The sequence below is a fragment of the Stenella coeruleoalba genome (assembly GCF_951394435.1).
Source record: "Stenella coeruleoalba genome assembly, chromosome: 2".
Classification (NCBI taxonomy): domain Eukaryota; kingdom Metazoa; phylum Chordata; class Mammalia; order Artiodactyla; family Delphinidae; genus Stenella; species Stenella coeruleoalba.
This window is the reverse complement of record NC_137147.1, coordinates 61,224,766-61,242,018: the sequence shown is the minus strand read 5'-3', so window position 1 is coordinate 61,242,018 and position 17,253 is coordinate 61,224,766. Positions and strand designations below refer to the sequence as shown.

At 39.8% G+C, this 17,253-nt stretch overlaps 1 protein-coding gene across 9 annotated transcripts in view; it reads right to left on the bottom strand.

Moving 5' to 3' along the window:
* SLC25A21 (solute carrier family 25 member 21) overlaps window positions 1-17,253 on the bottom strand; it is a 533,965-nt gene that overhangs the window by 200,206 nt on the left and 316,506 nt on the right. For all 9 annotated transcript variants that reach the window (XM_079912925.1, XM_079912920.1, XM_079912921.1 and 6 more), the window contains one exon: window positions 15,683-15,731. In XM_079912925.1, the coding sequence (XP_079769051.1) occupies window positions 15,683-15,731 (49 nt within the window). The remainder of the gene's footprint in view (window positions 1-15,682; window positions 15,732-17,253) is intronic.

The following is a 17,253-nucleotide window of genomic DNA, read 5'->3' as shown; positions in this document are numbered from 1 at the left end:
CTAATCATTAGTCATTTGTGGTTGACAAGGTGGGTTATAATTTGACACCTGGCAAAAATCAAGCAGATTTCAGAGAATTTGGAGCTGGGAAATGAGATGGAAACAACACCCTCTTTTTCCCTAGGAGGTCCCATGAAGTACGTTTGCAAACCTCTTTTCTCTCCATAGAAGTGAATTGCCCAGGATTCAGGGCTGTGATGTCTCTCCATCTCTGATTGTTGGACCCCCGCCCCGCCAAGAGCCTTGTAAGCACTGGCCAAAGAATCCGCCTCAGAAGGTTCCCAGAAGTGAACCTCTGGGAGTTACGAGAAAGAGATAAATAATTCCTCAACCTGATGCTTAAGCAACAGGAGACCACCAGAAAGTTTCAGTGTCAATTCTGAAAATATTTTTTGAAACATCATAGAGTCATGGGAGAAAAGAGTTTTAGAACGGCAGAGTCCTTAGTTCCTAACTTCTCCATAAAATTCCAGATTTTCTTCTGTCCACTATCTATGACCATTTTCTTTTGTGTAATGTGATCAAAATAGCAAACCCTGAGTTTGTCTTTTCTGACCCCCGACCTCTCACAGGTGTTCTGGCTCATTTCCTGAGAGTTATGTTTGATTTGGGAATGCTTCCCTCTTTTCTCCTGTTCCCTTGTTACAGTTTGAAACCTGGAACACCCGCATACAAGACCCTGACTATCTCCCCGTGCTCCCCCAAAACACTCTTAAGTGTTCTCTGAGAACTTGGCAAGCATCTGGACAAGGACAGTTTTCTCACACTCTGGGAAATCAAAATGTAAAACAATAGTTCTTTTCCAATTCTTCAACCTGAGGATAAATTTCGAGGTCATTTCTTTTTCTTTTTTTCCTATTTAACCTAAAAGTTTCTCTGTTTTTGTACTGAAAGGAAATCAAATAAATAATCTACTTAAGTTTTCAGTATGTAACAAGGAAACAGAAATGCTAATTTGAGATTCTTTAGGACCAAGCATAGCAAAAAGCCAAAAATTATTCCAAGATTATTACTTCACAAGCAACGATTAACATTTTCTTAATAAATCTCTCCCTCTCCCTCTCCCTCCACCCCCCATCCCCCGCCTCTGCCTCTCTCAGATTCCAGGAGAAGAGACTAGAAAATATTACTTTTGGAAGTCATGCATTATTTTTGTTTTGAAATGGAGCTAGAGCCCTGCTTGACACTACTACTCTATTAATCCTGGTTGCTTTGAAAAAGAAAAAGCTTAAGATCCCTACCAAATCCTGATCAAAAAGAGATTTCTATACTTTTTAATTCAATAAGTGGTAAGGCCAATCTACTGAGCAGTGCAATAGTCTCTCCCTACTCCATCTGGCATTATTCATTAGAAATAAGCAAACAAGCAAACAAAAAAACTAGCCTCATAAGTTGTGCAAGTAAAAATAAGATAACTGTGTGCACTAAAAACACTTCCTTAAGGAGTGTCCAGGCTGGCCTCAGGAAGCCCACCGGTCCCTAGAATCATGCCCACCAGTCCTCGCATCACCCACAAGAGTGAGTCCTTCTCTTTCCACTGTAGTGGGTAGGGGTCGTCCCTGCACTGCACTGGAAAAAAGAGCCTTGAACCTTGGCAGAGAAGAATGGACAGGACTGAGAGAGACACAACTATCCTGCATCTAGATGAAAATTTCGCAGTGTCAGGAGTAGAAAAGGAGCGTCTGGTGCAGAGGTCCTGGAAAATTCACTGACACAGAGCGAGTATATGAATATCATTTCTAATTCTCTGTGGTATAAAGCTATAAACCACAAGTTGAGCACTGAAGAAAATACAACATGTGCTGTATAAAATGCCCAGGCTATGAAGCCAAAAGAAATATGTGAATTGCATAAAGTATGTGAATTGCCCTTGTGTGAAGCTTGGCTCATGACTGGAGCAAAAGACAACCTTAGTGTTTTTGTTTGTTTTATTTTTCCAAATATATAATTTTAAAATATACATGCATCAATTTTTAAACTACCTTCATTCAATAAGTACTTATCGAGCACCTACTTTGTGCCAACACTCTTCTAGACACTACATACATACATCAGTGAACAAGAGAAAGAAGGTCCCAGCCTACATTCCAGGGGAGGTGGACAAACAGTTAATGAGTACACATAGAAATCAATGTGACGAGATCAGAAGACTAGAGCAAAAAGATCAACACGGTAATGAGAAAGAGAGAAACACAAGAGGCCACTTTGGATGAGGCGGCCAGGTAAGACTCTCAGAGGAGATGACAAGTGAGCTGAGGTCTGACGGTTGAGAAGGAGCCAGTCATTCCAGAAGAAGGGATACCAAGCACACAGGTTCTGAGACAGGAGAAAGCTTGGCATGTTCAACAGAGAAATCCCACTGCTGGACATGTACTAAGATCACGTTATTTTTGAGCAATGAAAACGTGGCTTTGGAAACATAGAATATCAAACTGGAAGAAGACTCTGAGATCATTTAGGAGAACAGCCTTCATTTCCAGGTGAAGAATCAAGTCCCAGAGCGTTCCATTGACTCCCATCACCGGAGCCGACAGCATTGAACCAGAATGCTGGGCTCCTGCGTTCATCTTCCTGCTTGATTAGATGTCTCTCGGAGTTAATGTGTTAATCACATTCTCGCTTGACACTTAAAGCCTGTCTACAAAGGGATCATTTCTGCTAACCTGTTCTTTTGGAAGGAAAACGGGTCAGAATTCTAACCAGTTCCCACTTGAGAACATCTGAAAAAAAATTTTTTTTTTAAGTATACTGGTTACTGGTTACTTTTCAGAATTTAAAAGGACACAAACACAGAGATAATTTAAATTCTAAAGGCTTTTTTTCTTGAGAATTTAACAGTACTCAATTAGATCTGATAGACATTTGCCATATGTTGTGTTTCTTCATAAAAAAGAGAAATGCATATCCCAGATAGAGTTTGATTACCAAAAATTGAGGATAGTCGGTTTAATTTTGGATTGTTTTTGCTATGAAAGTATGTAACCTATTCAGTACTTGCAAAAGTTTCACTGGAGAAAATATTATTCAATAAGCCCCAAATGGGAAAATTTTATTCTGTAGGAATTTGGCCCAGAGCACGTAGAGTTGCATCCAGAGAATATACAGCTCTATTTATCATCTTGCAAACTTCTTCATTATGTCAAAACTAAATCTCAGCTGTGCCCTGACTGCAAAGCAAAAGCAATACAGGCAATTTAAGCCATCTCAACAAGAATATTTTGAGAATTAATCGATTTTCCAGGAATGTTCAAACAACTTTTATCAATTTTGGTCAAGGTTCACAGTTATGGTATTACATTATCAGCCTTGGATTTATGTTTGTCTAAAGAAATTTATGATTTTTATTCTTGCTTCACAAAAAGGAAAAACAACCTTCTAGCATGCCCATGATAACCATAGTTTTCAGCTGTGCTACAATCCCAGCAATTCCGATTCCATTCGGCATCATTCCCACTATATGCTCAACTTAAAAGCAGCTCTCCCATGGGCAGGGCCCGAGGTTCCAAGGGTCAGCTCACAGTTGTGCTTTCTCTTCTCAAGCAGCTCCTTTCTCAACACTTTTGGTTCTCTGGTGATACAGGAAGCACCCAAGTAAGTAACCTAAAGCGTTTCCTGCATGGCACATGACTTTTGAGGAATATTCCAGCTCTCTGAGACAGGCTCTTTATACATGCAGGTGGGGAGCAAACACCTCTGATAAGACAATTTTATTTTCACTGGTGACACTGCTTAGAGTTTAACTAGAAATCATTTAAAATAAAATAAGCACTATAGCCAGATAAACAGCAAACATTTTGAACTTTTACTTTACTTCTTGAATTTAGAGCTAGAGCTTATCTCAAAATAGACATGGTTATTAGTTTCAGATTCTCTCTTTCCCCCAAAACCTGTACTTAAAATAGATGATTATCCGATGACGGGCACTTAGGTTGTTTCCATCTCCGGGCTATTGTAAATAGAGCTGCAATGAACATTTTGGTACATGACTCTTTTTGAATTTTGGTTTTCTCAGGGTATATGCCCAGTAGTGGGATTGCTGGGTCATATGGTAGTTCTATTTGTAGTTTTTTAAGGAACCTCCATACTGTTCTCCATAGTGGCTGAACCAATTCACATTCCCACCAGCAGTGCAAGAGTGTTCCCTTTTCTCCACACCCTCTCCAGCATTTATTGTTTCTAGATTTTTTGATGATGGCCATTCTGACTGGTGTGAGATGATATCTCACTGTAGTTTTGATTTGCATTTCTCTAATGATTAATGATGTTGAGCATTCTTTCATGTGTTTGTTGGCAGTCTGTATATCTTCTTTGGAGAAATGTCTATTTAGGTCTTCTGCCCATTTTTGGATTGGGTTGTTTGTTTTCTTGTTATTGAGCTGCATGAGCTGCTTGTAAATTTTGGAGATTAATCCTTTGTCGGTTGCTTCATTTGCAAATATTTTCTCCCATTCTGAGGGTTGTCTTTTGGTCTTGTTTATGGTTTCCTTTGCTGTGCAAAAGCTTTGAAGTTTCATTAGGTCCCATTTGTTTATTTTTGTTTTTATTTCCATTACTCTAGGAGGTGGGTCAGAAAGGATCTTGCTTTGATTTATGTCATAGAGTGTTCTGCCTATGTTTTCCTCTAAGAGTTTGATAGTTTCTGGCCTTACATTTAGGTCTTTAATCCATTTTGAGCTTATTTTTGTGTATGGTGTTAGGGAGTGATCTAATCTCATACTTTTACATGTACCTGTCCAGTTTTCCCAGCACCACTTATTGAAGAGCCCGTCATCGGATGAATGGATAAAGAAGATGTGGCACATATATACAATGGAATATTACTCAGCCATAAAAAGAAACGAAATTGAGCTATTTGTAGTGAGGTGGATAGACCTAGAGTCTGTCATACAGAGTGAAGTAAGTCAGAAAGAAAAAGACAAATACCGTATGCTAACACATATATATGGAATTTAAGAAAAAAATGTCATGAAGAACCTAGGGGTAAAGCAGGAATAAAGACGCAGACCTCTTAGAGAACGGACTTGAGGTTATGGGGAGGGGAAAGGGTGAGCTGTGACAGGGCGAGAGAGAGTCATGGGCATATACACACTAACAAACGCAGTAAGGTAGATAGCTAGTGGGAAGCAGCCGCATGGCACAGGGATATTGGCTCGGTGCTTTGTGACAGCCTGGAGGGGTGGGATGGGGAGGGTGGGAGGGAGGGAGACGCAACAGGGAAGACATATGGGAACATATGTTTATGTATGACTGATTCACTTTGTTATAAAGCAGAAACTAACACACCATTGTAAAGCAATTATACCCCAATAAATATGTTAAAAAAAAAAAAAAAAAGAGACAAGCATCCCTATTAGAGGGAAGAGCATGTACAAAGGCACTGAGAAGGAAGGGGGCAGGATGCTCACCGGGAGCTGTTAATAAGAATGTAAAATCATGGGGCTTCCCTGGTGGCACAGTGGTTAAGAATCCACCTGCCAATGCAGGGGACACGGGTTCGAGCCCTGGTCCGGGAAGATCCCACGTGCCGCGGAGCAACTAAGCCCGAGCACCACAACTACTGAGCCTGTGCTCTAGAGCCCGCGTGCCCCAACTACTGAAGCCCACGTGCCTAGAGCACGTGCTCCGCAGCAAGAGGAGCCACTGCACTGAGAAGCACACGCACCGCAACGAAGAGTAGCCCCCACTCACCGCAACTAGAGAAAGCCTGCGCGCAGCAACAAGGACCCAACACAGCCATAAATAAATAAATAAATAAATTTAAAAAAAAAAAATAGATGATTATCTGAGAAAAGTTTATAACTGCATTAAAAAACACTTAAAAATATCCCATTTGTTTTTTAATTCAAAATAATCCCAAATCAGTTTATTTTATTCCTATATTTTATAGGCATATTCTATTCTAATAATCCAAAATTGGAATCTAAGCCATGGTTAAGGCAAAATATCTCATTATAGGGGAACCTGTGATGGGCATTCACTAAATGAAGTTGCTGCAATTTTTAAAGCAATTGGGATAAAACCCTGGATGGGGATGGGGTGGGGGGGTGGGGGGCGGGGGGAACAGAGGAAGTAGTCTTCATGCTGACACTCACTTTAGAAGTAATTCACTTTCCCATGACAAAGATAAGAAAGCCATTTAAGAATTATTTACCTTTCAGCTTAAAAAAAAAAAAAGGACGTCTGGAGAAGCCCACTGGCAGGCATGAAGAGTGGACAGATACTTTGCCTCATCCTCCAGGCTGGGCTCCTCTAGAAGAAGAAGCCTTTGCAGTTAAGCAGAAGGAAGACAGAAGTGTCAAAATAGAACACGCCTTACTTATTAGCTAAGGGAGAATCTTCTAAGCCCATTTCATTAGTTGAGGAATAATAGCTACTGTCCTTTAAACAAACACCAAATCTGTATTTTAAAAATTTAGACAAAAACACAAATTAAGGAGAGATGAAACATTTTACAAAGGTTCCACAATGTGAGTCATAAAAATAGTATGCTCCTCTCGGAAGTAATTTTAAAAAGAACTCCATTTACAAAAAAGCGAAAATAAAAGGAAGAAAGAAAGAAGGAAGGAAGGAAGGCAGGAAAGAAAAAGAAAGAAAGAAAGAAAGAAAGAAAGGAAGAAAGAAAGAAAGAAAGAAAGAAAGAAAGAAAGAAAGAAAGAAAGAAAGAAAGAAAGAAAGAAGGAAAGAAAGAGAGAGAAAAAGGAAGACAAAGAAAGAAAGATTAGAAATATTTCAAGATTATAAAGTGAATTACAGTTGATTTAACCTAATAGAACTATGTTATTTTATGTAGGGAGAACTGGCTGGATTTTTTTAAAAGAAAAGTTTTTTTTCCTTATTAAGAAATTTGAAAAATTATTTTAGTCTATGGTAGCAAGATTCTGCATAAGATCTTTGGGACCAATTTTTTCTCCAGTGCCTCAGAGCAACAGGTCCTTAGATGTCCTCTCTTTCTATCTCCTCCTCATTATTATTGGGCCACTGGAGAAATGATTAAAACTGTTCGGTAGCAGCAAAGGCCCACGTACATGGAGTGTTTCCTATGGATCAGGAAGCTTTTGCAACCAGCCCCGCCAATGGCCTGGGTTTTATGTTCAGTGGGCTGTCTACTGTGGGCCCCTCTGAGTTTTCCACAGTGTAGATACAACCCTTGTTTCCCAAAGAGGCAGAACATTGTCAAAGTAAGAATCCCAGGAGTAGTATTAATGAAATCTCTTCATGGGGTTATGGTCTCTCATCCCCAAACCTTCTGTCTTTCCCCAGAAAGTCACACGTATCTACAACGTCATGCAGCATTCTTAACAATGCACAAAATAGGATTATTTTATCTTGTTTTAGGGTCAAGCTTAGATTATATTAGTCTTTTTAATTAAATCACTATACAAATGTGGGACCTTTTAAAGTTTGCATGAACTCATTGGCAATGACGAATTTATAATTTGTAATAAAGAACTTAGGTGGGAGCAAATGGCATTTTAAAGCACACATTTATTCACTTAACACATATTCACTGCAGCCCTACAACATGCCAAGGAGAGCATAGTTAATTGTCACCTCTACCCCTTCCAAATATATTATCCATCCTGTGCACCATTTTTATTTGATTATGTTAATAAATAAAATCTTTAATGATGACTACATGGAAAGAATGACATACTCAATCAATGCAGAGCTGCAGTGTGCCCACCACCCAGGACTTCCTTGCTTTGGCTCAGTAAGTACAGAAAGACATTTCAATTAAATAAAACAAATCCCAGAGAAACCCAGATATGGTCATGCAACTTCAAAAGCAAAGTTGAAGTTACACCAACGTTTTTTGGGATTCTGTAACCATTTCATACTATTATGAGTTGCCACTGATTGATTTAGCTAAATGACAAAGACGCAACAAAAATATAGTTTATAAAAATGTGGTTCTACTCCTTGCTTGCTTTACTTCAGTCACATTCTCTCCATGGTTAGAAACAAGCCATGACAGTGGTCCAGCCCTGGATTTCTATGCACGGTGAGAAATCAGGCATAACCATGGTCTAACCCTGAATGTGATCTCAATGTTTTATACCACGGACAAATCGTTAACATATGGAAATAACCCTCTCAGCTGCTCTGTAATGTTTTTAATCCTATAGACTCTACTGCCTTGACTTTATACTCCATCCTGAACTTTTCCCACTGTTCTCTCCCCATTATAAAAGGATTTTTTTCCTTTTCTTTTCTTTTTAAAGGATCTACTGGGGGGAAAAAAAGTTTCGTTCCTTGTTTCCACCCTGCTGTTCTGTTGGCCCCAATGGCTGCTCAATGTCCCCTCTCCAACCTCTAAATTAAGTGTTCGTTTTCAAGTTCACTGCTGTGCTCCCCTCCCCCTGTAAAGGGAGCCTGTGGATGCTCCCCAGCCCCAGGTCCTCGCTCTCTGCTGGGCTCCCCACAAAGCAGCCTCTCACCATAACCTGTCCTCAGATTTCTCTCTTTTTAATAAAGTTTGTGGTGGGCTTATGCCTCTAAATCATTTTTACCCATCAGAGCCATTTACGTTCCCTCTGTAACAACCAACGCTCACTCCTCTCCCATCGCCTGGCACTGATTTTTTGCCCCTGTAACCTCACTCAGTATGACAGAATGTGTTTTCTCTGGCTGTAGATAATATATTCCCATATCACTCTCACAAACCACAGAATGACCTCCGCAGGGAAACCTCTGCCCTTCCACTTCCCATCACTGCTAACAAAGCGGTATACAACCGGTATAAAAACCCAATGAGAACCACAGGTTAATGAGATGTTTAACACACACACACAAAAGAATTCTTTACATGAAGACGTTTTACAGAACTGCCCATGGGGTATTCAGCCATGGTTCCCAAAGGCTGACCCAGTGACCAGTCAGGCTTAAGATTCACCCAGGAGGTTGTTACACGTAAATATCCATAGGCCCCACCCCCAGAGTTTCAGATTCAGCAGGTCTGGGGTTTGGGAGCCACTGAGAGAGAGTGCGTAAATCAATCTCAACAGCTTCAGTAAAAGCCCGATAAGCACTTATATAATGACATGTGGATACCAAATCTTCAAACCATGTGAGTCTTTAGAATTCACACAGTAATTCACATGTTTGGAGAGAAGTATAATAAGACTTCTCGGTGCAAATTAAGTCCTAATGTGAGGAAGGATGAAAGCCAAGGTATGTATTGGCCTGTCCACTCACCAGCAGCCTATAATTGCATCTGTAAGGAGCTGTGAGGACACTCCACACCCCGACCTCTCCCTGCCTTCTCCAGCATCCACCAAAAAGAGTGCCTCACAGCTCTTTGACAGGACAGGCTTTTAGAAGTTCAGTCTTTACAGGATGGGTAACTTAGTTCATTTGTACCCGATTTATGCCCCATTCAAAAATGAAACGAAACAAAAATGATGGGGCTTCCCTGGTGGCGCAGTGGTTGAGAGTCCGCCTGCCGATGCAGGGGACACGGGTTCATGCCCCGGTCCGGAGGATCCCACATGCCGCGGAGCGGCTGGGTCCGTGAGCCATGGCCTCTAAGCCTGCGCGTCTGGAGCCTGTGCTCCACAGCGGGAGAGGCCACAACAGTGAGAGGCCTGCGTACCGCAAAAAAAAAAAAAAAAAAATTATGAAAAATGACTCTGGGCCAAAGAGAATGAACACCTTAGTAATTTAGTAATTCCGTCTTCCTGAAGCACAATGAGCCATTTCCCTTCCTGGGAATAAGTGTGCAGGGGATGTAAGCTAAAACCCCCTTGGACTGTGACTTTCATAAATCTGTGGGGTTTTGAATACTACTCTCTACACACCAGTACAGACCATTAAATGCGTATGTAGTAAAATTCACTCCCACCTAGGACCTTGCTTATTTGCAACTGTCAACCCATTTTAAGCAAGAGTATTTTTCTTACTAAGGAACCACTGGACCACCTCTCTTTCCCCTTAAAGAAGTCCTTTCCCCATTGCACTCTAGGCTTGTGTTGTCTAATCTCATAACCACTAACCACATGTGGCTATTGAGCGTTTGAAATGTGACTATCAGTATGTAGATGTGCTCTAAGTGTAAAATAGGCACCAGATTTCAAGGACTGAGTATGAAAAAAAAGAATGCAAAATATCTCAATAATTTTTATATTGATTAACATGTTGCTATGACAATGCTTTAGATAAATGAGCTCAAATAAGATATAGTCAAATGAGATATATTGTTAAAAGTAATTGTATAAAAAGTTTCTTTTTACTTTAAAAACTGTGGCTATTAGAAAACCTAAATTTATGTATGTGTCATGCATTGTATTTCAATTAGCCAGTGCTATCCTAGATGAAGTCCAGCATTTTGCTTTTCATCTCAAAGCTTGTCACTCGTGCTGCCTCCGTACCTTCAATGCCATATGCAGGTTCGTTCCACCCAACTTTCATCTTGACACGCCTACTGGAAACCCTCTCATCTCACTCTTCCCCAGTCCAGTCTCCAAAACTCCACCAAAAGTTTGAAATGTTTTTGCCCACCATCCTATCAAGTCATTTCTCCCTTTTTATTTCAACAGATTCTCACTTCCCATCTCTTTCATGAAATCTTAAGTTTTTCAATGAAGACAACACAGCTGCATATTACTCATTTTCTAGACATTCCAATTTGGCCATAGAACTCATAGGGCTATTATTTCTGATTGTTTCCCAATACTCATTTATTCATTTGTTCAACAGCATTCACTGGGCACCTCCTGGAGGCCAGACACTGTGCTTGCCACGGGGGTTACCTAAAAACGTCAGCACACAGCCCTAAAATGATGTGTGGAATGATGTCAACAGGAACACATAGATGAAACTGATGCTGTCCTGCCCTCAGAGCCAAAAGGACTCTCTAGTTGCAAACACCCTTCTGAGGAAGGATTTAAATGCAGTGCTCACATAACACAAGTCTTCCGGCTTGGAAAGTTGAAACCTTCTGACTCCACATTAAACACTTCCCCTTTCTCACACTTTGTATTTTCCCTCATGTTTCCCTGACTACCTTATAAACCCCATTTGTCTTTGTAGTTCCCATTTCCTTTGCTGACACAGTATTAAACACCATGCTTTCATATAAATATATATACATATATAGGTATGTATGTGTGTGTGTATATATATATATATAAAACTATATATATGTAACTATATATATATAACTATATACATATAACTATATATCTATGTATAGTTATTTATTTCCTACAATAATGTAGGTACCACATTATTCCCATTTGAAGATGAGATAAACGGAGGCACAGGGAAGTTAAGTAACTTCCCTGTAGCTGCTGTAACACGGATGATAAAGAAGCAGAATTTGAACCCAGGCAGCCTAACTCTAGAGCCAGGGTTCTTAAATACTAGGTAATCCTGTCTCAGAGAGAATACAAACACCAAGGACCATGTAAGCTTGAAGCTGCTAAGGCCACCTGCTGCCAAGTGAGAGAAGCCATGCCAAAAATGAAGCCCATGTAGGGAAAGGAAAGCTGAAGGGAAAGGGGGAGAGACAGAGAGACAGGGAAAGAGACAGAGACAATATGAGAGATGTATGAGATATTACTGATTATTTAATATGAATCTCTGGAGGATATAAAGTGAGAAACTAAACTACCTTTGGTCTTCGTAGTTATACAGGTGAATAGTCTTGTCATTTGTAGGTATGGGTTCTTAACTGGGGGTCCAATCGTAACTGTACACAAAGTTCTTGGTGTATAAACAGAACTATAAAACAGTGTATATGCATGTCTCTGGGGAGAATCTCAAAGGAGACCTTGATTCTACCTAACTACCATGTTTATGGCATCTTAGCCACATCTCCTCTGCAAAATCAGGTGGGGACATTTAGAACAAGGCTGTTGTCATGTGGTTAGCCTATGCTCACATTGGGTCTATCCCTAGAGCCACACTTAACATGGAGGAGAATAAGCTACTTCTTATCAGTTACAACTTCTAATCATCTTTTAAAATGCAAAGTGAGTTCCTGTTAAACATGCTGAATTGAAAATGCATGCTTGTAACCTAAGTGTCCATCAATGGATGATGAATAAATAGAGAAAATGTGATGTATCATATATATACAGTAGAATGCTATTCAGACATAAAAAGAAGGAAATTTGCAACAACATGGATGGAATTTGAGGGCATTAGGCTAAGTGACATAAATCAGGCAGAGACAGACAAATACCCGTATGATCTCACTTATATGTGGAATCTAAAAAAAATCAAACTCATAGATGCTGAGTACAAATTGGTAGTTGCCAGGGGATGGGGATGGGGAAAATGGATGAAGATGGTCAAAAGGTACAAACTTCCAGTTATAAAATAAGTAAGTCCTGGGGATGTAATGTATGGTTAATAATACTATATTGTATATTTGAAAGATGCTAAGAGAGTAGATCTTAAAAGTTTTCATCACAAGAAAAAGAAAATTGTGGCTATGCGCTGTGATGGATGTTAACTAGACTTATTATGGTGGTCATTTTGCAATATATACAAACATTGCATCATTATGTTGTATACCTGAAACTAATATAATGTTATATGTCAATTATGTCTCAATTTAAAAAAAGAAAATGCATGTTTATGTCAGCTCTTTCTCCAAATCCCACTAAAATAACAGTGTGTCAGTTCTGTTTGTTTGTCTTCAGACCATTTCTCACTCTTCCCTTGTCCTGCTCTGTTCTGTTACGCAGAGGGACAGCCCTCTGCCAGGCTGGGCCTCCCAGTCTTCCTTGGGTTCAGCATATAGGAGCACTGATCGGTGACTAAAGGGTAGAGAGAAGAGAGAAACTAGAGGATTTCCCCTCTCCCTGTCTGCCTCAGGCAGGAAATCTGGTGGTGGCTGGGGTTCCTCTGAGACCAGCTACCACTCGACAGATCTACGGCAGTTCTGGCTTTCACCAGGTAGTCCTGGTGCCTGGGCTTAGGTAACACCACCACCTCTTCTCTCCCTCGAGCCAGGTGTAACAGAATCGGTAATTTAAAGAGTGCAAAAAAAATGATGAAAGAAAAATTCCTGTGAAGAAAGAATCTGGAAGTACACTTTTAGAATCTATTTTCTTTCCTTCCACAGAGAAAAGGATTAGGTACAAATAGAACCCCAAAAGACTAGACTGATTGATTTTGCCATACTCCAGCACATGAGATGTTGTGGGAAATAAGCCATTTCCATGCTCAGATTAATTCATTGGCCCATTCTTCAAGGAAAATATCCGAGAAGAGGCTAAAACAGCCCACAGAAAACTGAAGCAAGTGAGGTTTGGCCTGGTGTATCCCATGCCCCACTTTGACAATGCCTGCTACAATTTAGAATCCAAGGCCCTTGGATGTCATTAAGGAAAGTAACCTGCTAAAATCACTAATGCTACAGTGACCTGCTAAAAAAAGTAACCTGCTAAAATCACTAATGCTACAGCACTAATGCTACATGGTTTCATGAATTATCCTTTATGGTTTACAGTTTTTCTTATTTAGAAACGTGGTCATCTCCAGTACTATAATAGTGAAGATTTCGGCAATAATTTAGTCTGTCCTGTCCTCTCGCTACCACCTGTGTGTTAGTGCCCAGTGATAAATGCTACCAATCTTGCATATTCTACTTCTGATTCAGCCAACTGCAAAAGTTTGGGGCTTTCAGTTTATTCTATGATTGTGAGTCTTTATTCAACACAGTTTTTATTGTTATGCAGGTCAAATACCATCCACCATCCAGTTCCCTTCTCCTTCAGGGTCCCTGGAAGGATTGTACTTTTCCCTCTCCCTTGAAGTTTGGTAAGGGTGTGTGACTAATTCTAATCAATGAATGCCCTTTTCATAAAAATATCTATATAACAAAGAAGACATAAAGCCCCAGTAACCTGGCACATCCATTTCAAGAAATATCTGATTCATATCCAGTACCAAGAAATGATATCGTTTTTGAAATTCATTGTGATGAGATTCCTATTAACTCATCAGATCGTGAGCTCTCTGAGGGCAGAGATAACCTAGAACCCACAAGCACTAGGTGCTCAATACATGTTGCTAAATGAATGAATGAAGGATTGAGGGAATGAATGAGTAACTGTAACGTCAATATGGTCTTGTTTAAATCATTCTTATTTCTCCTTGCTCATTTGAACACTGCACTAATTTAGGAAATTACCATTAAATGAAAAAGACAATTTATTCCTCAGAGAGATTAACAATAATCTGGCTTTTCAAAGAAGGTTAATATGGAAACTAAGAAGGAAAGGCCAGTGAGTTTTGCTTTCTGTTTCTGAACTCTCTATAAAAGATGCTCCAGGAAGTACACCCACCTTACATTTGAATATAACTTTGGATTTCCTTCTTTCTCTGTTCGGGTTTGGCGACTTGAGGCTGCTATGGACTGAATGTTTGCGGCCCCCCAAATTCATATATTGAAGCCCTAACCCCCAATATGATGGCCTTTGGTGGCGGTGGGGTGATTAGGTTTAGATGAGGTCATGAGGGTAGAGCCTCATGACGGGATTAGTGTTCTTTATAAGAAGAAAGAGAGACAACAGAGCTTCCTCTCTCCATCACCACATGAGGATACAGCAAGAAGGTGACTGTCTACAAGTCAGGAAGAGGGCTCTCAACAAGAACCAAGTTGACTGGCACCTTGATCTTGGACTTCCCAGCCTCCAGAACTGTAATAAATGTCTGTTGCTTAAGCCACCCAGTCTATGAAATTTTGTTATAGCTTCCCAAGCTAAGAAAGAAGCCAAATTCTCATCTTCTCTATCTCTATCAGAAATGTAATATTATTTGCATGTCACAGACACCTTCCCTTGCTTTCAGCAACCAGCCTAACTAAGATTCTGTTGCCTCTGTAGGTAAAGTAAGCAACATGTCCCTTCAACGACCAGCCTGACTCATCAAGTATTTCCTAATTGTGGCAGTAAGGGTTTGTTTTGACCATCACTGTTGCGTGGCACTTTTTGCTGTTCAGCTCCAGCCTAGGTATGCTGTTGGGTTTTACACAATGCAAATAAATGGAAACTTTCACTATACTTTCAGAGCTTTTAATATGAAAAAATAGAGTTCAGTAATTTAGCCATGGATTTAACTTTTAAAAAACTGCTCTAGATCATATTAAAACCCACAAGATGTTTTCTTCTCTTGGTAAACAGATTGAATACATTGCCCTGATTTTAAGGCATTTAAGAGCGAAGGCATTTTCCAGGAAATATGGCACTTTGTATTGGCAAACAGTTGTAGGAATAAATTCTTTAAGCACCATTTAAGAAGTTTACTTGAAATTTTGGAGTTTCACATCAAAATGCTCACTATTAAATAGCAATCTGTTATATGCTATATAACATATATGTTATATGCAATGCCAAATGAAAGTCGGCTGTCATAATTCACTAGATAGAGTTTAGTTTTTACATCATTTTGATAAATTTCCCTCGCTTACCAGTTTAGTCACAAATTATACCTTATGGTTGTCAGGTGAAGGCAGTAAAATATTATATACTTTCAGAGGACCCCGATCCAGAAATGCTTTTCACTGCTTACATTTTATCTGTCAAATCGTATTTTCTTTAAGAAGTAAATATAAATGCCATTTTTTGGGAGAAGCTACCGGCCTAGGACAAGTTCTAGCATTTAGTGTTCTGACAGATCTTAATCTGGATATCAGCCAAAGTCAATAAAACTTGTTCAAGCAGAACCTTACCTGGTTTTCACCACATCGAGAGGGTGCATCAGGCAAATTTCTACAAGACCTGAAAGATGATAAAGAAAAGTCCAGTAAACACTCATGTAAACACTGGTTCTTATTTCCTTGACCCTATTGGTTTCTCAAGTATGAATCTTCAAATTAAAAACTCGGGACTTTGGACATGACAGGTGATAGAAGCTAGGAGCAAAAGACTAATGAATAACATGATTTTATTTCTATGCGAGCAAGACACATGAGTGATTACTTCTTTGTAAGTGCTCTGGCACAAACGGAGATTTTAAACAGAGGAGTGATATTCACTTCTATTAATATGTTCTCCCAACAATCTAATCATGTGTCCATTAACCCTCCCACTGCTCCCAGTCACATTTATTAACATGCAAACACATAAGCAGTGATGCTCCAACCCTCTCCCCTTTGGTAGATTCACCATCTCTCATCACAGCATGGATGTACCGGTGTCACAAGCACCTCTAAGTCTGAAAGAGTCAATGCCCAACTAGAAGAAGAGCACAAATACTATCATCCAAGGAGAACAGTTTCTTTTCAGTGTTCAATTCCCTGAGCTTTTCCTTCTCTTTGGAATGTTGTCCTCCTGGGAGGATACACACACATACACTTCTTCTGAGAATCCTACTTACCTTCAGATTTCAATTTGGGCAACTATTTTCCCAGAAATCCTGGGGCAGAGACTGTTAGTTGTCCCCTAGTATTCACCCCCTTTTCTTCCTGGTTGCTCAGAATAAATACTATATTTCCCAGCCTTCCTTGCTGCTAGGTCACATGTGACCAAGTTCTGGCCAATGGGAGGTAAGTGCAAGTGGTTTGAGCAATTTCTAGGAAGTCTTTTAAAGTTAAGGAGGCTGCTCTTCTCTTTCCTTTTCCTACTTCCTTCTGGTGGAATGCTGATCTAGGGCAGGAGAAGCCATTTTGCACAATGAAGTGATTTTGGGCACGGAGGTCACACGTAGCACAGCAACAAGACAGAAGTAGTCCGTGACATCATGGAGTTCTGGTCTACCTCCAGACATTCACGTTGAAGAAAATTTTCATTTCCTTTAAACTACTGCTATTTGGGTTTTCTGCCACTCGTACCTGAACCTAATTCTGATACAGGTACCCTTTGATGTGCTCCCACAGTACCCTGGACTTGTGTTATTACATTGCACTGTAACTGTTTTCTTGTCTAAAAGCTCCACAAGGACAGAGATTCCACCTGCCTTATTCACCTTTATATCCCCATCACTTTGCACAATAGTTGGCAGTCAGCTCAATAAAAATTTGTGGAATAAATAAATTAATGCTGCTTAGGGCTACTGCACATGCCACTATGTCAGCTAATTCTCTAGATGAACTGAACTGGCAGCAATTTATTCTACATTTATTCATTAGTTTGAACATAACCCAAATAAGCAAGCAAGGATGGAGAAATACTGACAAATATGATATGAAATAAAGCACAGGAAGTACTTGAATGTAGAATTGCAATGTTGTTGATCACATATCCAGATGTTCAGCAGCTATGTAAATGTGAGAAAGTGACCAATGATTCAACACCTAATAGA